Consider the following 25,883-nt stretch of genomic DNA (forward strand, 5'->3'; position numbering starts at 1 on the left):
AGGAGAAAGCTCCCCCTATGCCTTACCATCGCCACATCTCAGTGCAAATTTTATTTTTTAAATTTTATTTTATTCATCAGATTTGTAACCTGCCCCAAACTTTCGGCAGTCTACAGCAACATAAAGCAAGTTAAAACACAGACAATTAAAACCTTAAAACAATTTAAAAGCACAGTCAGATTAAAAAGCTTGGGTGAAGGGATAAGTCTTCAAGTGCTTTTTAAAAGTTGTCAGAGACGGGAAGGCTTGTATTTCAGCAGGGAGCACATTCCACAGTCTCGGGGCAGCAACAGAGAAGGCACATCCCTATGTGGCCACCAGAAGATCTGGTGGCAACTGGAGACGAAGCTCTCCAGATGATCTCAATGGTGATGGGGCACATAGTGAAGAAGACGTTCTCTTAAATACCCCGGACCTAAGCTGTTTGACAGAAGACCTGCTACTCTAAGAGCTCTGCCTGTGTGTCAGAAAAGGATCTGAGGGAAGAGGGGATTGATAGTGACCAATGATGGCTGACTAGTGAGCTAAGCCTAAATTTGTGGATCCCCGCATATGGTGCACTGGATTGGGAATCCAAGACAGCTTTTCTAGTTCATGACACTAGGAGTCCGTGTAGTGTGACGCATAGCATGTTGGACTTGCCTGTGAGAATTTTGCTTAAGTTCCTTTTTAGCCATGAGACTCCCAGTGCAGGAAAATGACTCTTATCTTAGCAACCTTACTTGTTTTGATATTAACAGCTGTATGTATCGTGTTTTGGGGACTGTTCTGATTTTTAGTGATTCCTTTTGATGATGTTTATGAAACGACTTCGCATATTAATAGATCTCACAGATATGCTCCTGAAGACTTCAAAATTGTTGGGCCGCCTGGGAGACGTGAACCTTCTTTTTCATTACGTGTATGGAATAGCTTAGCATATTAACAGATCTCACAAATGCTATTGATAGGACTTTGAAATATGCACTTTAAAGTTTCAGAATTAAGTTAGTCTGCATGGAATATGTGAACTTTTGGGGTGTGTTTGATCTGGATCATGATCTGTTGCACTCATAAGAGTGGGTTCTGCACCTGTGGGACCATTCAGGCAGAATCGACTAGCTCCTCGAAGCACTAAGCCCCGCCCCCTACATGTGGTACACTTCCTTAGTTTGGGCAGGCTAGCGTTTTCTCCTCAGTTCCTTTCTGACTGCCGTTGCGTTGGTACCTTGGACAGTGAGCTCCTCGGTTGGAACGTTTTCCTCTAGAAAAGAAAGAGACATTATTTCGTTATACTCCTCTGACTTGGACTGGTCTTTACTATTCTTTAGCTAATCATTAAAAACAAACAAACGGGTGGATTCTTTTGGCTACGACTCAGACTGACAGAGAAACTTTGACGGCACTGACTCGGAACGGACTTGTGACTTCGGCATTTAAGTGCCTTTTTGTCTTTCCCCCTCATGGATAAGAAAAAGACCTTTAAACGTGGCCTCTGCTGTAATGCTAAGCTCCCTTCAGTGGACAACTATGAGCTCTGTCTCTTTTGCCTTGGAGAGGAGCATAACACATTGACCTGCAAAATATGCCTCACTTTCATCAAATGCGCAAAAATAGGGTGCTACGCCTTCGGGCCATGCTATATGACGAGGCGCTTCGTCCCTGCACTCCAGTGCCCCATTCGCCTGCTGATGCACCTGTTCCTTCGATATCAAGCACAGCATTTAAATCAAGGACTGCAGAGGTGCAGCCTAAATCCTTGACTCCAAGCGCCACAACATTGAGTTCCAATGCCCCGTTTAAGGCGCCGAAGCCACCTTCGGACTCTACACACCATAAATGACTCAAGTCCCAACACCATGAACAAGATACTGAGGGCGTGCCTCTTCCCAAGAAGTCTTATTACGGAGAGCCTATGACTGTCTCCCATTCGACACCGTCTCCCTCCGGCATCCAACCAACATTGACACCATGTTCTTCTTTCGACTTTGACCGTTGGTGCCTGCATCGATACCGACATCTCAGCCCCGTGACAAGTCCTTGTATCCTGCCAAGACTCCTTTACAATCTCCTTCTCTGGCATCCCTGACATAATGGGTAGATCCCCACTCTTTGACTTTGCCAGTTTTTAACATCAATGCTGACAATAACAATGATCTGACAATAACCACGATCAGTAAGTGAAGCCAAATATTTTGCCTTTGAAACTCTTGAGAATTTCAAAGTCTTGATGAAACAGTGGGAAGTTTTGAGAAAGGAAACAAGACTTGAACAAAATAACTGTTACTTTTCCAGATAATGATAGTAATGCTGTCTAAATTGCATCTACAAGATTTTTCTCAGCCACCCACAAAAACATACTAGATCCTGTATAAAACACAACAGCACAATTTAATGCATGTTTGCTCAGAAGCAAATCCTTGTTGAGTTCAGTGATTCTTTTGTAGGTGGAATTGCTTGCTAATGAAGAATAGTTTTGCTCTATTTGAGCAACAATGTTTAATCTTGCTACAAACGTGTAAATATCTGCGCTGGAGCTAACTTAAAATTCTTAGCTGAAGTTAGTAAATATGCAAGATGTTAGTATCGGGTGGTATCCTTTTTACAGCAGGAGCTCTCTTCGAGCTTCTAAGTCGGCAGCAGAAATTCTCTGCTGGTCTTTTCCCATCGACCCTAAATGTGGCCCCCCTGGCCAATTGTTTATTGGGCCTGTGTGAAGCTTTGGCCAAAGTGGAATTCTCTGCACAGTCCCCTTGGCGCCATGCAGAGACTGTCATTCTCACTGTGCAGTGCTGCACTTTTGCCCTGTGCCAGTGTGGGGCAAGATGTGCATGGAGTGTTGGAAAGTGTATTCCTTCCCAGTGCTTTGCTCACAGAGCTCTTAAAGGGCTCTCCCAGCACTGAAGAAAGCACAGTACTATGTGGAGATGAGCATAGTGGGAAGTGGCTCATCATAGAGGAAAGGAGAGCTGGTCTTGTGGTAGCAAGCATGACTTGTCCCCATAGCTCAGCAGGATCCACCCTGGTTGCATCTGAATGAGAGACTTGATGTGTGAGCACTGCAAGATATTCCCCTTAGGGGATGAAGCCGCTCTGGGAAGAGCAGAAGGTTCCAAGTTCCCTCCCTCGCTTCTCCAAGATAGGGCTGAGAGAAATTCCTGCTTGCAACCTTGGAGAAGCCGCTGCCAGTCTGTGAAGACAATACTGAGCTAGATAGACCAATGGTCTGACTCAGTATATGGCAGCTTCCTATGTTCCTATGATCTGGATCCTGACTTGGGCCCTGGTAATGCCCAATGTCTTCTCAACATGTTAGATTCCAGCAAGAGCACCCCTTCAGCTTTGTACTTTTACAGTTTTCTTGTCCATGGGCTCAATGCCGATGACAACACAGCTGCTCTTTCGGTACCAGGAACACCTAGGATGTCACCTGCTGGACCCCTTTTGTCAGCACGCTTGACTCCTGCAGGTTTTCAAGCTCTTTGCACGATGTCCACACGTGTCTCTGCTATGCAGACCAACAGATCCTGTACCTGGAGGGCAGTAAAGGATTATGTTGCCACCCAAGGACTCCAAGAAGGAGGTCAAGGAGATGCTTCCCTGTCAGTTCAACTTCCACAGGGTCTCCCTCAGGACTACCATGACTATAGGCTCTGGAAACACCAGCATCAGACGTCGGCTGTGATGTTCCCCATAGCCACCCCAGTGATTCCTCCTCCAGAGGACCCCGTGCCTGTTCCTGCAGTGGTTTCTATGGCTACTCAGGTCACTCCATCCAGGTGGAACCCCCCAGCGGTACCTTCCAATACAATTCGCTTCACCTCTACCTCTATGCAGACTGCAGGAGCTCCGAAAACCCCTCCGTTAAAAAGCCAGTCTACTTAAACAATAACTTTGGACACGACGTCTTCCATGACACAGACTGCCACAAAGAAGAAGGGACCTGCCCCTTTGGCTCCAAGGACGGTCATACTTACTGATGACTTCAACTCCAATTCTACTACGTCCACCTCCTCTGATTCTTCACAGCACCCAGATGATTCACCTATCAAGGTGATTCCCAAGGAGAACATCTCCCGTAATGAGGAGATGTGATCCTATCCCTGCCAGATCAGTGACATGGCTGCGGCACTGGGTTTGGAACTCAAGAAACAGACAGAGATAGTGTACAACCCTGTCTACAACTTTTTCAATTCAACGGCTACCACACAACCTGGGCACCTTCCTATGTTCCCAGTGACTACCAAAGCAGCTAAATCTTTGTGGGAGGTTCTCCAAACTTCTCCTGCTTCCAAATTCCTGGAAAACTTGTACAGGATCCAGGAGGAAGAGAACGATTTTCTGCTGAAGCATCCATCTCCCAATTCGGTAGTCATGGACTGTGCTGCTGCTTCTAAGAAAGGGAGGAGGCATACCACCCGGGAGGACAAAGAGGGCCGCAAGTTAGATGTGATGGGTCACAAGATTTACTCAACGTCTTGTCTTGCAGCCAGAATTGCAGATTACACTGCGTCTTTTGCCAAATACTCCCAATTTTTGTGGGATTCTCAAGCCAATTTATCTCCAGAAGGATTCTTGGCTAGATTCAATAACATTTACACCACAGTTACCCTCCTTACTAGGCAGCAGTTGAGCAGTGCCAAACACCTAGCAGAAACTGAGTCATACACTTTGGCAACTGCAATCTATCTCCCTGCGGAGGCATGCATGGCTGCGATCCACTGCTCTCCAACCAGACATGAAGGACAGAGTGGAGAACCTGCCATTTGATGGCAAGGGTCTTTTCTGTGAGTCTACAGACTCTACCATGGAGTCCATAAAAAAATCCAAATCCACGGCAAAAACTTTCATCACGCCTTCCCAGACTTACTCTTCTAAATACCGTTCGTTAGGCAGATGACAATACTCCTATAAACAATTGGAAAAGACTACTATAAGCCTTATCATGGCTTTAATAGGCATCTATCTTAAATATTTTTTTCCATGAAGAAGAAAAAACGAACAAGGTCAACCTCTGGAGAGATAAGGCATACAACATGCAAAGTTTAACTACTGGAAAAACAAAATTCAAATCTATTCAAACTCTTTCTTTGAAATGGTCCAGAAAACTTTCGTGATTCCAATACTTAGAAATTAGTTCTATAGTGCAGAAAGAAATACAAAGACATGGTGGTAAACTTAGAGATTTAACGGAATTTGAAGAAATAATGACTAAAAATGTTGATCATTTATTGGGACTGATATATAAGTTGCTGTTGGAATATGACTCAGAAACAGAACAGATAAAAGACTGCTTGATTAAGTGGATGCAAAATTTAAACTGGACAATTGATAACCAACAATGGGAATACCAATGGAAAGTGAATATCAAATTTACAGCAAATAGTACCTTAAGAGAAAATGGTACAAAATGTATTTTCGTTGGTACATCACTCTCACAATGATTTAAAAGATGGACAGTAATAATACTGGAGATGGTTGGAAATGTAAGAATCATGCGGGGACATTCTGTCATATGTGGCGGACTTGTAGCAAATCACAACAATTTTGGAAGAAATTCACTCTAAGATGCAAGAAAATTTAAATATAAACTTTCCCTACTCACCTGATCTTCTTTTGTTAAATATGACTAAACCTTATATATCTATTAAATACATGGAGTTATCTTTATACATGATTACTGCAGCCAGGATTCTCTATGCTGCCAATTGGAGATTACAGGTAACCCTGACCTTGGATGAATGGCTAGTAAAACTATGGGAATATTCCTCAGTGGCTAAGATCACTGCTTATTTGCGGAATACCTCAGATGAAACATTTGCTCAAATCTGGGAACCTTTTATAAATTACAATATAGCACAGGGTCAACATCCACACCTAAGATTTGGGGGTGGGTTTTTTTTAGTACAGATGGTTGATAAATACATTTTATCTTTTTGTAATACCTGATGTGAGGGGGCGGGTTGGCAAAAGATGGTAGCGGAAATCCAGATTGTTATATGTAATCTTTGGATGATAATGTAAACGTTGTTTTTATTTCATTTTTTTCTTAATTTAATTTAATTTTTTTTAAGGAAACCTTTCAATCAGAAAGCGAGGAGTTCTCAGGGCCTGCACCCAAAAATCTCTGACATGGGAAAACAGCATCTTTGATTTTGAGGCCTGTCCTTTCTATCAACCTTTCCAAGAGTTCCTGATACCAATTTTCAACACTCAATCCATCTTAGCCACCTCAAACGTCAGGCTGGCAAGTCATGCCTTAGCATGGCACAACATAACATCAGATCATTGGGTCCTTTGCATAGTCCAGATGGGCTATGCAATAGAATTTACAACTCTACCATCGTTCAATGGGATCAAATACACACCAGCATCCCCATTGTTGATAGAGGAAGTTCAGGCTCTCTTTAGGTAAAGAGGTGATGTTGTTGGTTCAGTGGACAGATAGATCATTGGTGAGGATTTTATTCCCGCTACTTTCAGGTTCCTAAGCTGGACAGGGGCCTTTGGACAATCATGGACCTTCGTTGGCTGAATCGTCATGTGGACATGTGCAAGTTTCGTAGGGCGACATTGCAGAGCATCATTTCTCTCCTCCACAGAGAGGAATGGTTCGCAGCGTTGGCTCTCCAAGGTGCTTATTTCCACATCAGAATCCAACACAATCACAGATAGTACCTCAGGTTCACGGTGGGGCACCACATACAACGTCTTGCCATTTGGTCTGGCAACCACCCCCCACCCCATGGTGTATTTACAAAATGCTTGCATGGCTGTGATTATAGTGCACCTCTGGGTGCAGGAGTTGACAATTTTTTCATATCTCGATGATTGGCTTCTGGCAGGACAACCAAAAAAATGAGTTAGCTTCGCAGGTTTTGACAGTCCTGAGCCTTCTCATGGCACCATGCAACTCCACTGTACACTATGCCAGGCTGCAACTCAGACGTCTTCAGCTCTGGTTTCTCTTGGTTTTCAGGTCAAATGTGGACAGCACACACAAACGTCTGACAATTCCTCAGCCAGTCTTGCTTTCTCTCCAGTGGTGGACCAAGGAATTCAACTTACTGTCAGGTGTCCCGTTTCCGGTACCTCAACCTTCTGCCTGGGTCACAACAGATGCATCCCTACAGGGCCGGAGAGCCAACTGCACAGGTCTCTGAGTGCAAGGACTGGTGGTCTCTGACCCAGTGCCAATTGCATATAAACATTTTAGAACTTCTTGTGGGGTTTCAGGTGCTGAAATCCTTCCAGCCATCACTGAAAGTCAAGGTGGTCCAAATCAGCCTGGACAATACCACAGTGATCACTTACCTAAACCACCAGGGAGGGACAGTCTCCCGCTCCCTTTGCATGCTAAGCCTGCAAATTTGGAATTGGGCAATAGCACAACGAATGACTTTGACTGCAATCCACATCAATGGTGTGGAGAACACTCTAACGGATCGCCTAGGCAGGTCACAAATCTACTTGCAACAGCACGAATGGGAAGTCAGTCTTGCATACCTCCCTGTGCTGTTCAAGACCTGGAGGACCCCCAATATCAATCTGTTTGCCACATCAGAAAATAAAAAGTGCTCCCAGTATTGCTCGAGGGCTGGGATCAGTCTCAACTCCAGAGGAGATGCCTTCCGATTCAACTGGGGTGGACAGTTTCTATACATTCCCCCCTTACCCTCTATTGAACAGGGCCCTGGTGAAAATCCTACAGGAGTCTGCAAACTGCATTTTAATTGCTCCGTAGTGGCCTCAGCAGCCATGGTTTCAGCAAGCATGAAGGGTCTCCACAGACAATTGCCTCAACATGAGGATCTTTTAGGACAGCAGGGTGGCAGACTCTGCCACCCCGACCTGAAAACTCTGAACCTGACTTGCCTGGAGGACAGGTTGTTGAATGACCTCCTCCTCAATGACTGGAAGAAATCTACTCACGTCAATTACAACAGCAAATGGAAGCATTTTAGGATTTACTCACAAGAACACGGCTTCCTTCCTTGGGCTTCTGCTTCTCATCAGGTATTGCTATACCTCATGACTCTAAAACAGCAGAACCTGGCCAACATTTCCATCAAAGTCCACCTGGCCGTCATTTCTGCTTGCCATCCCGGATGGGACGGAATAACAGTTTTCTTGCATCCGGATTTGAAGAGGTTCCTAAAAAACCTAAACAACCTCTACCCGCCTATCTGTTGACCTATTGAACAGTGGAGCTTATCCCTGGTTCTTTCAGCCTTGACAGAATCTGCATTTGAGCCCATGGTGACAGCCCTTCCTAAACTTGTGATGCTAAAGACAGCTTTTCTATTAGCCATAATGTCAGCCTGATGGATGAGCAAATTAAATGCCCTTCACATTGATATCCCCTATTCTGAATTTCATGAAGACAAAGTAATGCTTCACTTGGACCCTGAGTTTTGGCCTAAAGTGGTTCCAGACTTCCATATCAACAGCGACATTGTCTTGCCTACCTTCTTCTGAAATCCCCCGACAGCTCTAAAACGGTCACTGCATTCCTTGGACGTACGGTGTGCACTCCTCTTCTACTTGCAGTTGACCAAGCCCTATAGGAATACAGAACACCTTTTTGTAGGTTACAAGGGCAAAGTGAAGGGTTGCCAAATTTCCAGACAGAGACTATCCCACTGGATTGTAGAACTCATTTTTCTGGCATGCAAGGACCAAAAGTTGGAGTCCCCAAAGACCATACGGGCCCACTCTACCAGGGCTTATGCTGTCTCTGCTGCCCATGTGGCTGGCATTAAGGACATCTGTACAGCAGCAGCTTGGTCTTCTGAGCAAACTTTTGTTAAACACTGCACCTTGGACCTTCGCTCTGCAGTTCAGGCCAACTTTGGAAAGGGTGTGCTGAAAAGGGTCTTACCTTAGCATACTACACCCGCCTCCAGACTGACAGCTCGTTAGTCACCCACTCTTATAAGTGCAATGGATCATGATCCAGATAAACAGGTTGCTCACCTATAACTATTGATCTGGAAGTGATCTGTTGTAGTCATAAGACCCTCGCTGCAGTATGCGAAGTGACAAAGTGTATGTTTATAGAACATGGAGTACTACTTACCTTTATCAAAGCTGTGGACTGAATCCTTACAGTGGTTGTATCTAAATGCCGGTCCTTCAGGAACTGAGGAGAAAACTCGAGCCCGCCCAAACTAAGGAAGTGCACCACATGCAGGGGTCGGGGCTTAGCGCTTTGAGGAGCTAGTCCATTCTGCCTGGATGGTCCTGCACAGGTGCAGAACCCACTCTTATGACTGCAACGGATCACTTCCAGATCAATAGTTACAGGTGAGCAACCTGTTTATATATACACAATGGTATCCTAACATTTGTGGTGGTGGGTTGTTGGTTTTTCCCCATTTATTTATTTTGTAATTTGTACTTTACAAATTATTTTATTTTATTTTATTTTTATTTTACTTAAAAACCCTCCAACTTTCAATTACAGACTGCTCAAGGCAGCTTACGTCATTTAAAAGCAGCGGCTGATATGATGGGCATTCTAACGTTGGCGTTGGGGACCTGGTGGGGCTACTGCACACCTTTAAAGACAGCCATGATGCTCAGAGAGCTACCCAACTGCCTGGAAGCAGTTTTAAGTTGTTCTGCAGTTGCCCCATCAGGCTACACCATCCGGGCTGCCTTTCATGTTGCAAAGCAGCCCCAACAGGACCTTGGCGCTCATGTTACACTGCATGGAATGTTGGCTGATCCCTAGAAAAACATAAGTAAATATGAATTCATATCGAAGTAATGAAAACAAGAAGAGCAGGGCTGCAGTAAAATAATTGTGGGGAGGAAATAAAACAAGGCAAACCAATCATTTGGTTTGATATCTAAGAGGTGTTAAAAGACAGATAGCGAGGAAGAAGGCTCCCCCTGTCCTGCCCTCATTTTTACCCAGCCATGCTTGAATCCATGGTGGGACTCTCAGCTGATTCTAGAGGATGAGCAGAACTATTTGGGAGAAGGCAGTCCTTGGGTATCTTGGCTGTAAACAATGTAGGACTTGAATTGAAATAACTAGTACATTTTAACTTACTCCCCCCACTTCTTTTTGGCCAATTTTCAGACCTCTTCAGGTACAACATATGGATCTGTCCAGTTGTACAATAAAAGTTACAGATCTCCAAAGTATTCTTGTCCATTGCCAGAGTCTACAGAACCTCAGTTTGGAAGGACTTGAGCTTTCAGATGATATACTTAGGTGAGTGGGCAAAGAAATTCTTTAAGGTGTCTTGTGAAGTAAAGAGTTCAGGACAAGTATCCCTTGCCACTTGGACTGGTGCTTCCAGCATTTGTTGTGACCATGCAGAGATACAAAAATTAACTGGTATTTTGACAGGCTTGAAACTAACTTTTACAAAGGTTTAAATAATTTAACCTCAAAAGCTGTGGCATCTATATATTAATAATAATTGGAACAGCAACATTAAGTTGATTAATCAGTTATAAAGATGCCCCCAATTAATTGGACAGGCTTTTTTTTTAACATGTTAATTATTTTGCGTGCAAGAAATTATAAAAAATGGTGGGTGGCATATGCCATTTTGGAAGAGGCTTTCTCTTTTGAGTGGAAAAAATGGAGGATGCCTCTTCCAAATTCGTGCCTACTAGAATATGTGCACGTATCATCTAATATCAAAATAAGCATTATTTATTCAGAAGTATTGCTTTACTTCTGCATATTTATGCAGATATAATCACCTGATCTTTTAAGTCCTATGTGGACATGGTGTACAAATATACAGATCTCTGGACACTCGTACTGTTTTTGACTTTACATGTATTTATTTTGAAAGTGAACCTGGATATAGGTCCCTCAAATGCATGGTACAGATAGGAAGTGTACTGCTGCACCTGTGCTCAATGTAACATGTGAATAACTGCACTTCTGTACAGATCTGCACCTGTTTACACCGTACACTCATACGAATGTTTAACATAACGTGTGAATAGAGCTTCAGTTAGTTGATCAATGTCCTCAGATTTATTTAATAAAATGCCTGCCCTAGTGAAAATACTTCATTTATATCACATGTTTTAATTATTCAAGACATGTCAGGCCAATTCAGATGACCCAACAAGTGTTTGGACCCTTCCCCTCTTGATCTTGTGCACTCCTTTTTTCTTGGGCTCTGGTGCAGAGTTCTAATGTGGGCTTAATGGTTTCCCAGAGCTGTTGCTTAACTGTGGTTTATAAATCATGATTAAAACGGGATGTGAAATCAGAGTTGAGTCTGTGTTTTGCATCCTTCTTTCATCATACTTTGTTAACCAAAGTTAAACAAAGGTTCCAGCTTCAGATGAGGCACACAGCTGTAGCTTAACAAACCACAATTCAGCCAAGTGTGTGTGTGTAGGGGGGAGGAGGAGGAGGGAATGTGTGGGCCTGAGGGACTTCAGGCCACATTCCCATAGAAAGAATACAGGAAGTTGCCTTACACTGAGTTGGACCTTTGGTCCACCTAGGACCATTGTGAACCAACCCTTCATATACATTTATCTGTCAATGGCAGGGTTCTCAAACTTGGGTCCCCAAATGCTGTTGGACCGCAACTCCCATAACCCCCAGCCATTTGGCCGTTGTGGCTGGGAATGATGGGAGTTCCAGTCCAACAACATCTGCGGATCCAAGTTCAAATACCCCAATCCGTAGAATAGAAAATGTAAGTTGGCCAGCAACAGAGAGAGGAAATAATCCATTTAAGATATAGAATGCAGTACTGAAAGTGTTACTATAAAGTTGGTATCTTCACAGTTTTTCCTTCGACCACAAAGGAACTTGAATTTTTCTCTCCTATTTTCAGCAACACTTAGCTAGCTTTCGCATGAAAACAGCCTGTAATTCCTTGATTCTTCGCACCATGTTTATTGCCATGTGTAAGAGATTTTTATATAGGAAAATTTTCTCAGATAATTTTAAAGACATTGAGGGAATCAGAAGTCTAAGTTCTTGTTTGTTTGTTGCCTGCTGACCCAAGGAAACCAGGCTTGAGACAAGTTATTAATTCAAAACTTTATTCTCACCAGACTTGTCAGAAGTAGGTAACAAGGCAGTCTTGTGACCACACCAGTATACAGTAAGAAAACAGCAGAGTCAAGGCAAATGAGGAAGCAAAACTAGAAGCTAGCTAGGATGTCAGAAGAAAACTCCAGCTAAGCCCTGTGCACCTCATTTTGTACCCCAGCTTGGGTCACCTCTCAATTAATCCACCCCCGTTGATTTAACGATTGGCTAGTACCCCAAAACTACCCCTTCTGTAGGTCAGATGCATCACCCCATAAATTGATGTATGCAGATCCTAATTTTCCTTATACTTTGGGCTGTTTGCCAAAACCTTGGTCCACTTTTTAATCTAAAAAAGGAGTTCTGTGGTGAGCACGTCTTCGTGGGCACACAGAGCCACCTATCCAGTATTTGACAGTTCAGTGCACACACAGAAAGAGAAGAGAACTCTTTTTTGTGTATAGATTTGTTGAAGATTTGTATTATAGAGGCATAGTGCAGGCCCAAGGCCTGAATTTTCCTCCGAAACTTTGGTCAATCCGAATGGCCAGGTTAGCTATCAGATTTGGCTCATCCCAGGGTCCTACACATGCACAGGGCTCTTGTGTATGTTGGCTGTGCTACTTGCCTCCAAAGGATGTAGTTCCACGTGCTCAAAAAGATAATGCAGACTAAGTTGGCCCTTGACTTTAAATGGATGAAAGTTCCTAGAAGGCAGAAGAGCTCATTGTGTGCATTGGCCCCCGTGTACAACAACCACCACATTTATATGTGGCTTTTCAACAAAGATTTCCAAAGCAGTTTACATAGAGAGATAATAAATAAAATGGCTCCCTGTCCCCAAAGGGCTTGCAAAATCTAAAAAGAAACATAAGATAGACACCCGCAATAGTCACTGGAGGTCCTGTGCTGGGGGTGGAGAGAGCCAATTACTCTCCCCCTGCTAAATAAAGAGAATCGCCACATTTAAAAGGTGCCTCTTTGCCCAATTAGCAGGTGTACCTGCTACAGATGGCTGGATTAGAGTGCTTATTAGGGTTGTGCACTGAGCAAATGATCTGTATTGGTTCTGATCTGATGCCGATTAATTTGCATCATATTACTGACGGGCAAAGTGTTATGCCTCGAATCAGGCCGCTATGTTGGATCGGTTTGATGTATTGGGATGGGGGGCTTACTTTTTGGACACTCTATCTGTTTCTCCCTCCAGAAATATAGCACAGAACCCCAGCCTGGTGCGACTAAACTTCTCTGGGTGCTCTGGATTTTCTGCTGAAGCATTGGAGGCAACACTGAACAGCTGTACCAGGTAGGACAAAAAATCACTTTCATGGCCATTGGTCGACATAACTGTGTAGCTATGATGATGCTACAGCAGGCTCTGCCTGCTTCAAGTCTCCAAGCTTGGCTGGTTCGCCCGAGCTTGACTGGTTTAGGTGGAGGCAGCGGCTGCCTGTGGGGGCTGCCTCCTCTGCGGAAGTGGGACACCCAGACTCTAATTAGATTATCTTTCCCCTCTGCCAGTTAGGGTTGTGCACGGAACCGGCTTCCTTTGAGCCGATGGTGGGGTGGCTTTAAGGATGGGGGAGGGTGCACTCGCTCCCCGACCACACTTCTACCGTCAGCACTCTGCATAGAAATAGTCCCACGGGGTAGCAGCGTACCTTCTTGCCGCCCTGTTGTTGCAGGGGTGGGGAAGTGCCATGTACGGGAAGTGCTGTACGCCTTAAAGCCACGTCCGCCCCCGTATTTGAATGCGGGGGTTCCGAACCTGTTTGGCATTCTAAGAATAGAATGCCGAACAGGGTCGTGCACATCCCTACTGCTGATTGTGTCACACAGTTAAAATAAAGTGTGGCCATAGTTTAACCCATTTCTTGTGTCCTGTCTCTTCTTGGGGTCTGGGTGTCACCCAATAATAATGAAGATTTTCCATTTGAAAATGACTGTTCCCAATTGGCACACAGGTTAGAAGAACTCAACTTGGCCTGGTGTGACTTCACAGCTGATCACGTGAGAGTAGCAGTCAATCACATTCCTCCAGGACTAACACAGCTGAACCTTAGTGGATACAGACAGAATCTATTGATGTCAGGTGAGAAGCAAATTTTGACTTGCAACAACCATAAGTACAGCTCGGCTGGATCAGGCCCAAGGCCCATCCAGTCCTGCGTCCTTTCACACAGTGGCCCACCAGATGTCCCTAGAAGCCCAAAAGCAAGTGGTGAGTGCATGCCCTCTCTCCTGCTGTTGCTCCCCTGCAACTGGTATTTAGAGGCATCTTGCCTCTCAGGCTGGAGGGGGCCTATAGCTACCAGACTAATCACCATCGATAGACTTGATAGACCACTGATAAACCAAGTCAGGTAACATACCATCTACCCTGGAGTGACTGCTTTGAAACCTCCTGTGGGGGTAATTTTAAAAACTCTCACATTTCATTTGGAACTGCCTGTATTCCTGGGATTTAATTTTCTGTGCTCGTAGATATTTATGCAAAGTTTTCATTATTGCCCTACCCCAACTTCTAAGACTCTTAAGTAAAGTAATTAATATGCAGGGGAGGTGTGTTGAACACATGATGGTGATGGAGCCATAGCTCAGTGGTAGAGCATCTGTTTTGCATGCAGAAGGTCTCAGGTTCAATCCCTGGCATCTCCCGGTAGGCAAAGACTCCTGCATGAAACCTCAGAGAAGCCAGAAGTACCTTTTTAAAGTGACAATTCCCATTTATTTAGCAAGGGAAGAGCAACTGTCTATATTAAACGCCAGCACAGCACCTCTCCAGTGGCTATTGCTGGTGTCTACCTTATATTTCCTTTTATATTGTGAGCCCTTTGGGGACAGAGAACCATCACATTTATTATTTATTTTTCTATATAAACCGCTTTGAGGACTTTTGTTGGAAAGTGGAATATAAATATTTGTATTTCTTATGCAAAATATGAAATATTTGTGGATGTGAGGCTGGCTAATTGTATTTGGCTTCTCATTTCAGAAGTTAAAACATTACTCGAGAGGTGCTCCAATCTAGTCCATTTAGATTTAAGGTAAGGATTTGTGTATAAGCAAAGCTTCTTATTTGTAGGTGCCTGTTGTCTTATCTCTGTGAATTGCATAGAACAAATTAAGACCTATTAAATACAATAAGTAAAGCACATGTCCATATATTGGCAATAGAAGGTCAGTTGTTGTGAGGATGGTTGCTCGTTTCTAAAGCTCTTTTGAAAAAGTAAAATTTATATCTGGGAGGAAAGCCACTACTAGGGCAACAAATGTGTGCTGGTTGTTTTCCTAGTTGAAGCAAAGTTTTATTTAGCCCTCAAGGATGGCTAAAGCAAGTGTTTCAAACAGGCAGGGAGCGCCAACAGCGTTGATCAAGCTAAGCGGCTACCAGGCTCTCACTCCTCCCAGGAGAACTGCTTTTCTCAGCATCTCCCCAAAAGAGAGAAAGGACTTGCACATCTCATGTCTCCTTTTCTGTTACAATAAGGCAGGGCTCAACAATTCCCAGGCACCAACTAGTCATAATGTCTGGAAGAGGAGAGCTGGTCTTGTGGTAGCAAGCATGACTTGTCCCCTTTGCTAAGCAGGGTCCACCCTGGTTGCATATGAATGGGAGACTAGAAGTGTGAGCACTGAAAGATATTCCCCTCCGGGGATGGAGCCGCTCTGGGAAGAACAGAAGGTTCCAAGTTCCCTCCCTGGCATCTCCAAGATAGGGCTGAGAGAGATTCCTGCCTGCAACCTTGGAGAAGCTACTGCCAGTCTGTGAAGACAATACTGAGCTAGATAGACCAATGGTCTGACTCGGTATATGGCAGCTTCCTGTGTTCCTTTGTTCCTGGAAATTTAAACATGGCACCTTAACCAGGTGAGGCACTGATGTGACGAGGGGGAGCAGTAAGCAAACAAGGTGGTGGGCGGGGGGAGGTTTGCTCCCTCCTCCTCCTCATTGCGTCCATCAATCACTTGCCCGAGCCAGATGAATGTGACCAGGAAGAGGCGGGGGCATGCAAGTTGATGAGTCCACACCCCAGCCCATGGAGTGGAGAGCTTGCTGGGGATGGGAGGAGGTGGGCTCCACTCTTCTGTGGAGCAAAGAGAGCAGTTTGACTTCAACATTATTGAACTGGCTCCTACAGTCAAACAAAATTAGTCAGGACCTGTGACAAGGATCCTTTAGCAATTTTAATCATTATATTAATTTATTTTTGAGACCTCGTTTCGGTCCTGGATTCCCAAAGCAGTACAATTAAAAGAGATTTGACACATTCGTTTTTACATAAACGGCCTACAACCTGTTCTTTAAATTGATCGAAGGGTGCCTTCAGTGACTTGGATTCTCTTCAAAGAACAAAACATCTGCTCACATAGATCTCTCTTCTTCTCTGCTGCTGGGGGAGGACATCTCGTGGGTTATCCTCTGCTATGCTGCTCCAGATGTCAGGACCATGCAAATTAGTTAGAAGTCTTTAAATACTCTGGGGAGGATACCTCATCCAGTTCTTCTAGTCTGCAGCTGCTCCAGTGATAGCTCCCTTTCCCCCTCCTCCTCTCCTGGAGTCAGCGCTTGGCTATGAGGAGAGGACCTCACATCCCTCTGCCCGCTACCTGTGATATTGCTGCCCCCACTCCATTCCTGCTTTTCTGCTCTCCCAGACACATCTCCCCCGCCTAACCAACCACAGCTCCTTGGCTTAATTAAAACAAAAAACAAAACAAAAAAACCCCAAATCCAGACTTATGCAGTCTCTTGTTCAAACTCTTACTGACTTCTTTATAGCAGGAAGGAAGGTCTTCTGGGCCCCCAGCAGCTCGCCCCACGGCTGAGAGCCACAAGGACAAGAGCCCTTGGGCCAGCCTGCCCTGTATAGCAGCAGAGCCCCAGCAGCAGCAGCAGCCTAGAGGAGATCCAACACACCTGGAGGAAAGGTGGGGCAGAGGCAAAAACAGCACAGTCAGTGCCCCACACAAGCTGCTCCCTTCTTCCTTCCCCTTTAGTTCCTAAAGGCAGACAGCAAACCTTTACTCTGCCTTTACCAAAACCCCAGCAGCATGCTGAGCACCTTCTGATCCTTGCCATCGCTTGCTTCAGACACAACGGCTCCAGTTTTGGGGAAGGGAGGTCAGGTCTCCCACCATGTGGTTGCGAGCCCCGTCAAATCACTAGCAGCACAGTAGAGGTCATTTTTCTTCATGTTTCTCCCCAGGGGCCCCCAACTACTGCCCAAATCTTGGAGAGTACCCAAGAAGGGGGCAGCCCTCTGCTGCCAACCATCAACACCTCCGGGCCTGGCAGGCCACCCTGCACCATCCAGGCGGCACCACCGCAGTTCTCACTCGGGCCTCACAACTCGGCCCCAGTTCACCCACCATGACTGCCATTAATACGAGGGCCGTTCAGGCCGGCCTCAGTCTGCCCAGACTCAACAGACGCGGTTAGCCCCACCCCTTGCCACAATTGCTGTGAGAGACGCACAGAGCCAACAGCTGCAGAACTGCATGCCCAGTGCTCCAATGGGAGGTGTAGACCCCAACAGCCAAACTTCAAAACCACCATGCAGCAAGGCGTAGGGGCGGGTCACTGAGAATTGGAAAATTCTGAGCACGACCCTCCCCATGAAACTGGTGAAGCCAGGGCCAAGTCCCACCCCCCCCCCGCACACACACACACACACACACACACACACACACACACACACACACACACACTTTGTATCTAACAGGGGAAGACCCAACTATCCCCTGAGAAAACCGCATGGACCTCCATAATTCCATACCTCCTGCCTGGCAATCATGGTTTTTGGAGATGTTGGCAAAATCCCTCTAGCAAAGCAAGGGATCAAAAGGGGGAAAGCACAAAAGAAAAAGGAGGCATTCTTCTGCTTTTGCTTCAGATAGTCCACTGTCTAAAAAGTCACAAAAGAAGAAGGGCAGCAAAGGGGCATACAACACTTCTAAGAATTGGCAAAATCTACATCAGTCTTCAAAACTATCTGGGAATGACTCCCCTCACCCCCATAAACCTCACAGGTTTCCTCACAGACCCCTGATCCTGTCCAACCAGCATCCCCCCCGCAGCCTGGGTGTTTTCTACCCAATAATCCAGGGGACCAAGGAGACCATGTTCCCAACCAGGAACCCAGGGAAGAGGGGAATGGTCAGACGACCAACCCAAGGACTCTTTCCCTACCTCACAGAGATTGCTTATTCCTGTCAATTTTGCCCCCCTTTTAAATAAGGCAATTCAAACTCTGAGACTTCCTCTATAAGAGGAAGACACCAACATCAAAAGGGATCTTGTTTTCCTCAAAAATAAGACCAAGGAAAACAATTTCCCCTTCCTTGAACTCTAAAGAATTAAGCAGGAATGGGCTTCACCAGCCTCTAACAGAAAGCCTAGCACCGTGGCTAATACATTTTACAATTTCCCCTAGGAGAATACTGGCCCAATTTCCACAGATGGGCCAGTAGTGGCACTCCTATCTGGTGCCATGCTGCCTGAAGAGGGAGACAGTTCTCTCAGGGATCCCTAAGATGAATAGATGGATGCTTCTCTCAAGAAGTCCCATGAGGCTTCTCTTGCCATTCACTCCTCTACAACAGTCTCTATCATTGCCAGAGCATCTCTGCTTTGGATAGATGATCTTATCCAGAACCCACCTGAGGATCCTATACATCTTAGACAGACACTCCTAAACGTCCAGAAGGCAGAAGCCTTCATGGCTGGCGCAACCATGGATTCAGTACGTTTTGCAGCCAGGTCCATCACTTCCACAGTTGTGGCTAGGTCGATGCCTCCTCTTGCACCAACTTAGCTTCTCCGTCATATTTAGGTTCCAAGTTATTTGGCGAGGAGGCATTAGAAGACTTACTCATAGAAACCAAAGATAAGGGAGAGGTTCTCCCAATACCCCAGAGGGATGTCTGTAGGCACAACAAAAAGGCACAACAACAGCAGAGCACAACGTCCCCCCCCCCGACACAAGTTTAGATCAAACAACAGACCCTCCAATCAACAGCAACAGGACTTCACAGCCCAGTCCAAAACAGCCAGACAACAATCCTGACTTGCCACCATGTCAGGTCGGTGCCACTTAGCTCTCCATCACCAACAAGTGGGTCCTTCAGACCATTCAGTATGGCTACAGAATAGAATACACCACACTCCCTCCAAACAGGTTCTTGCCAACCCCGCCATGCCATCTGCATGCCAAACATTCAGGCCTTCTGCAAGCTATTCAACATTGGGTGGGTGGGGGTGGGGGGATAGGGTCAGTAGAGCCCGTATCTCCTCAGCAACAAGGTGGTGTGTTGCGGGGGGGGGGGCGGCAGTATTCTGTTCTGTTTACCATATCCAAGAGGGATGGCTCACTCAAAGCAGCCTAGATCTAAAGTTTCTAAACAAATTCATCAGGCTTTGAAAGTTCAAAATGGGAACCCTGAGGTCAATTATGGACTTTCTCCATCACCTAGATTATCTTGCCTCCAGTCCAGAGACCTAACAGAGGCATATCTACATGTGCCTATTTACCTAGACAGATGACCATTCCTCCACTTCAAATATGCGGGCAGACATTACCAGTACAAGGCTCTCCCATTCGTCCTGTCTTCAGCACCCAGACTCTTCACAAAAACCCTGGTGCCGTTGATAGCTCACCTCAGGCTCCAGGGAATCAGGTTTTTTGCTTGCTTAGACAGTCTGTAGCTCAGATCACCAGACCTGATTTCCACAAGCTCAGACATGAGCCAGACTCTGCAAACCTTGAACAATCATGGTTTCCTAGTCAACCACCTCAAAAGCCATCTTTGCCACTCCTAAAGATTTCTTCACCTGGGTGTATTAATAGTCACCACTCTAGATAGGCTAATTCTCCCCTAGGAGCCCATCCAGAAGATCTGGCAATAATTCTCTCAATCTTATCAAATCCCAGGGTACCATTATTCACCCTAGCAAATCTCCTAGGGCTCATGGTGGCAACCCTGGACTCAGTATCTTGGGCTAGATTTCATTTACGCCCTCTGCAGTGGTTCCTGATGCCTTATCAAAAAGCCATAGCAGCAAAATCGCCGCTGATAGTCAGATTACCCTCCGAGCTCTGTCAAGCATTGAATTTGTGGACTACACCAAACTGCCTTTCCCAGGAGTACCCTTCTTCGACCCATCCAGAATCATATTAACAACCGATGCCAGTCTCCAGGGGAGACTGCTGGAAGCAAACTGCCTTCAACACGCAGCTCAAGAGAGGTGGACTACACAGGGAAAAGACCACAGCATCAGTTGCATGGAATTGAGAGCCGTCCGATTTGCCCTGATAGCCTTTCAACATCTGCTGGAACACAAACATGTTATGGTTCATGTGGTCAATGTCGCAGAAAAAGCCCATGTCAACCGCCAGGGAGGGGCCAGATCGCGTTTCTTCAATGATGCTCCTTCAGTGGGCGGAGACGCACTTGGCTTCTCTGTGGGCTCACCACGTGAGTGGGGTCCTCAACACCAAAGCGAACTGGCTCAGCCGAACAGACCTCCACCTAGCAGAATGGAGCCCTAACCACCAAGACTCTGATCTCACAGTATGTCTAGGAAAAACACAGGTTGACCTCTTCGTGGCACCAGACAATGCCAAACTGCCAAGGTTCTTCGGAAGCTTCCCATATGATGGAGTGGAAGCAATTGATGCTCAATTGGCCCCCTGGCCTCAGGAACTACTTTATGCGTTCCCTCCAGTGCTGTTTCCTCCACAGAATTTGCCTGTACAAAGTGGAGGTCATCCTAATAGCACCATACTGGCCGAGGAAACCCTGGTTTCCAGAGATCCTCTGCCTCACAGTCTCAAACCCGTGGTTCCTTCCAGTATCGACAGACCTATTACACCAAGGCCTTGTCTTCCACCATGACCCGTCCCAATTAAGGCTAGCCACTTGGAAACTAAGAGGAACCTCCTCAGACAATACGGCTATTCCAGGAAGGTACTAGACATGATTCTGGCCTCTAGAAAAGCATCCACCAACTTCATATATACCAATTTACCTGGTGGGCCTTCTGGTGAAGGTGCAGGCAACATCATAGACCCAAGGAAACCTGCCATCTCAGGGACCTGCTAGCTTCCCAACTGAAGGTTTAGACAAAGGCCTAAAACTGAACATACTAAAATAGCAAGCTCCAGCACTTTAAGGCCTGCTGGCCCCTCACACACAAAAGGAGTGTATCTTAAAGTCCCACCTTCAGCATTTTCTTAGGGGAGCTACTCTACTTTCTCCCCCTGTTGTTCACTGCTTCCCTACGTGGAGCTTACATAAAGTACTCCAAGACTTACAAGGCCCTCCATTTGAGCCCATCCAATCTATACCTCTTCACCTGCTATCCTATAAGTTGGCATTCCTAGTGGCAATTACCTCTGCCAGGTGGATCTCAGAACTTCAGACTCTATCAGTCAACCAACATTTCAGCATTCCCCACCCCGCCATGCCCCAACTCCATAATTCCTGTTCACAGGATTTCATTCTACTGTCTTTTTGTCCCAAGCCCACTCACCCTTCAGAGTGCCTGGCAGAAACTGGATATTTGGAGATGCTTAAAAGTTTACATTAGACATACTGAGTCCATTCGACCGTCTGATATACTGTTTGTGGCCTATTTACCTACATTCGAGGAGAGGAAGGTCTTCACTTCCACCATTGCCCAGTGGCTCAAAGCATGCATTTCTCTGGCTGATGACACCCTAAGCCTTCCAAACCCTCTGCATATTTAAGCTCATTCTAGCAGAGCAGCCGCAACTATGGCAAACTTCTCTACTAATGCCCCTCTTGCTGAAATTTGCAGAGCAGCAACGTGGTCATCTCCATCAGCCTTTACCAGACACAATAAGGTGGATATATTTTGCTCAGCAGAGGCCGCTTTTGGTAGGAGAATTTTGCAGCAGGTACTCCCTTCCCAGTAGGCCAGGGCTCTTCCACCTGGGATTATCAGCTGAAGCATGTCCCACGAGATGTCCTTACCCAATAACAGGGAAAGGAGCGTTGGTTACTTTCTGTGAAGGCTTCTTCCTGCTGCTGGAGTTGAGTATATGTTGGCCCATCTGCTTGGGCTGCCCAGACTGCAAGGACTACCTCCCCCCCACTTTTTTTTAGCACAAAACAGCAATTAGCACTTGTACAGTATTTTTTCTAGCTTGCTTCTGTTTTTCTCAACTTGGCTATTCAGAATTGGGCAGGCTATCCTCCCTAGAGTACTTAAAGATTTCTAACTAATTTCCACATTCTCTCTGGAGCAGCATATTCCAAATTCCCTCTGGAGCAGCATAAGGGAGGATAACCCGCGAGATGTCCTCAACTCCTCCATACCCCTGCTAACTTGGCAAAGAGGCACCTTTTAACATGGTGATTCTATTTATTTAGCAGAGGGAGAATAACTGGCCCTATCCACCCCCAGCACAGTACCTCCAGTGACTGTTGCTGGTATATGTCTTACGTTTCTTTTTAGATTGTGAGCCCTCTGGGGACAGGGACCCATCTTATTTATTTATTATTTCTCTGTGTAAACCGCCCTGAGCCATTTTTGGAAGGGCGGTATAGAAATCGAATAAATAATAATAATAATAATTAATAACTCCAGCAGCAGGAAGAAGCCTTCATGGTAATTAACCAACGCTCCTCTTCCTAAACAGTTTGTTATGTTAACTTAAAGGACCATTTGATGGTATGACCATGTCTGTTAAGATCTGTTTGGCAGAACCATCTCTGGGTCTCCTTGGAAGTTAGGCAGGTGACAGTCGGAGAAAGGGCCTTTTGCAGTGGTGGTATCCTGGTTGCAAAGTACTCTCCCCAGCAGTTTCCTACACTGTGTAGCTTTAGGTGCCGGGTTAAAACCATTTTGTTCAGGCTTTTAACAAACAGTGGCTGACATCCTAACGTTGCACTTGCGTCACATGTTGTGCTAACAGGAGAAGATTGCATAGTCGCACTAAAAATGGGGATTTGAGGAATTGCGTTATAGCACGCTTGCGTGAAAGTTCCTTTTAAAACAAATGAAACATGTTGCAGGCTGTGCAAATGTTGCACAAGCATGCTTGCAGTCGTGCAACATTAGTGTGGAATGCAAGCTCTAGATTTGCTGCAAGCAGCCAGCACAAAAGCTTTGCGGTAATACAATGCTAGTCTGGAACATCAGCAGGAGATTTCATGCAAGTAGCCACTGCAACAGCTTTGTGGTAGCACGACATCCTTCCACAAGAGCTTCATTAGTCAGGATGTCGGCTAGTCTTCTTCTCGTTTGCTTTTGTGATTTTATTCCTATCCTGCTTTATTGTTTTTGTTCCTTGATGCCATCTTCTATTGTTTCTATTGACTGAATTTTGTAATTGGATGGTTTTTAGAAACCGTGTTTTATTGTGTTTTTGGAAGCCACCTTGTAATTGTATTTAAAGATGGAGTATAAATGCTTTTAAAAAACCCAACAACACTGACCCACACATTCCACAGTGCAATGCGGGCAGCTCCAATCCACCTACACAGCTGTGGGTGCCTAAGGAAGCACCAGCGGTCTTTTGCAAGACTGCCAATGCTTCCTTGGATATCTGCAGCAGCGCAGGCAGATCAGAGCCACTTGGATTATGCTGTGGAACACGTGGGCCTCTGTCAGTTTCTATATCAAATAGAGTTTGATGTCGAGTCTTATATCCCTCGGGTTGTTTCCAGTTCCCTTTTTGTCTGTGGTCTGTTCAGCTTCTGAGGCTGGCTATATGGAGGCTAAGTTCATCAGCCAGTCTCTCTTTATATAGCTCTTGGCAATCACGACAACTCTTGTGAGATCTTGGGCCGGAATGCGATCTTGTCCCAAGATCTTGCAAGAGTCCTTGCAGATCATCCAAGTCCTCAGTCCTGGCCACACTTATAAACATCCCTTTCCGTTTGGGCCAGTTCAGCCCCAACATGCCCCCATCAGGGTTACCATTCCCCCCAAGTTGGGGCTGTGGTCGGGATGCACGATGGGCTAATCAAGCTCTCTCCAACGGAGTAAGTTTACGTGTCTTTTCTCGCCCCGCAACCCCCGTCTCCCGATATTTGACAATCAACGTACTGTACTGCGATAATTGAAAGAGTTTTAGAGAAGGCAAAAATTCAGAATCCAGTTTATGCTAAACATTCTCCTTTAACCAGCCAATTGGTTTTAAACACAGCGAAATGGGACTTGACTCAAACATTTTCATTACAGTGACAGTGTTATGTTGAAGCCTGAATGCTTTCAGTACTTCCACCAGCTCACGTGCCTTGAACATTTGGGTCTTAGTCGATGCTACCAGATACCTCCTGCAGCCTTACTGTGAGTAATGTTTTGCTGCTCTTCTAAAACGAATTTTGTTTTGTAATCACCTACCAAGTGGTGTTAACCTACTGACATTCCACTTTTTTGCCGATTCTGCTGTGTATTTTTTCTAATTTTTGTGAAAAGTAGGTAGATATACACTGCTAAAGCCTTTAACTACTAATACTACCATTGCGACAATGATGAAACTTCCAGAAAGGTAGCTTCAACAGCATTGGGGCTGCCTTTAAAATCTGCAGCAGCCCTGGGGTGGATCATTATGGAGGCAGTAGACTATGCATTATGTCAGCCACACACTATAAGCTATACTATGTTCCATGTTTCAAGTGTGGGAAATTGCACCATTCAGTTTAACTGTCCTGTTCACCTAGTTTTCACTTCTGCATTCCAGTGAACTTGGCAAAATTGCTACACTCAAAACTGTCCAGCTTTTTGGAATAGTGACTGCAAGTTCCCTACAACTCCTCAAGGCAATGCTTCCTCATATAAAAGTCAATTCCTCCCACTTTACGCCTATTGCAAGGCCCACCATCGGCGGCAACAAGAACGAAGCAATTTGGGGCACCCGGTGCAGACTGAGTTTGAGAAATCCATCTGGCTTTTAACATGGCTTGCAAGTTATTTCCAGTCAACAGCTGTGGTAATTCCTCAAGGCCTGGACTGTGGAGTTCTTGTAAAGTTGTGTTTTAACTTTATTTTGTAATTTGTAGTTTGGTCCACAGCTACTTAAACTGACAATCCCATTGGCTTCAGGGGCTTAGATATATAAGTGGTCTTGTAATGGAGCTATCAGTCATACCACTTGTTTTTCAAATGCATTTTCTACTCTTTTTATTGAAATCTGTTAGACACGTTAATCATGTACAAATAGCAACATACACTCTGTTTCTGTAAACACTATTTTAAATAACCCAAAGCTTTTAGGTATTAAACTGTCTATGTTTTAATGTGGTGTTCTGGTTGGTTCTGTTATTCATCCAGTAGTGGTGTGTCCAGTGGTCACACAATGTTGCCCTCTTGATGTACCAAGGTGATCTCAGGTTCTTAGCAGCACCCTCTTTGATTTTTCCCTTTTCTGGTTGAGACGCAACATTAATTTGCTCTACAACACAAGTTTGGCCCTCCTGCAAATGTTGGACTACAATTCCCATCATCCCTATTGGCCACAGTGACTGGGGATAATGGGAGTTGCAGTCGAACAACAGTGAGAGGGCCAAAGCTGTGCCACCCTGCTCAACGGAAACCATATTACTTTTTTGATAGTTCTTGAGTGTCCACTGGAGCCTGGAACTAACATCTTAATGTTACAATGATGGCATAACTATTTCTGTCATTCTAAAAAAAAAGAAGAAGTATAGTGTTCTTTTCAAAAGCACGGTATTTCCCTGCTTAGTCAAAATATTCCATCTCTTAGCAAGAACTGTGAAATAGTTTAATTCCCACGAAATGGCTATGCAAGTCATACAGAAATGAAGTATTTATTGGTATAGGACTAAACTGCTTTTAAGATAAAGATGTGTGGAACAAGTTACTACTTGTTGTGCCGTC

At 45.2% G+C, this 25,883-nt stretch overlaps 1 protein-coding gene across 2 annotated transcripts in view; it reads left to right on the plus strand.

Annotated features, from left to right (window-relative positions):
- SKP2 (S-phase kinase associated protein 2) overlaps positions 1-25,282 on the plus strand; it is a 32,627-nt gene extending 7,345 nt beyond the window's left edge. For both annotated transcript variants that reach the window (XM_053295289.1, XM_053295288.1), the window contains exons 5-10: positions 10,070-10,204; positions 13,218-13,316; positions 13,975-14,102; positions 15,006-15,057; positions 24,225-24,332; positions 24,727-25,282. In XM_053295289.1, the coding sequence (XP_053151264.1) occupies positions 10,070-10,204; positions 13,218-13,316; positions 13,975-14,102; positions 15,006-15,057; positions 24,225-24,332; positions 24,727-24,940 (736 nt within the window). In that variant the 3' untranslated portion in view covers positions 24,941-25,282. The remainder of the gene's footprint in view (positions 1-10,069; positions 10,205-13,217; positions 13,317-13,974; positions 14,103-15,005; positions 15,058-24,224; positions 24,333-24,726) is intronic.
- Positions 25,283-25,883: the final 601 nt, after the last annotated feature.

This window comes from Hemicordylus capensis, chromosome 2 (assembly GCF_027244095.1).
Source record: "Hemicordylus capensis ecotype Gifberg chromosome 2, rHemCap1.1.pri, whole genome shotgun sequence".
Lineage (NCBI taxonomy): Eukaryota > Metazoa > Chordata > Lepidosauria > Squamata > Cordylidae > Hemicordylus > Hemicordylus capensis.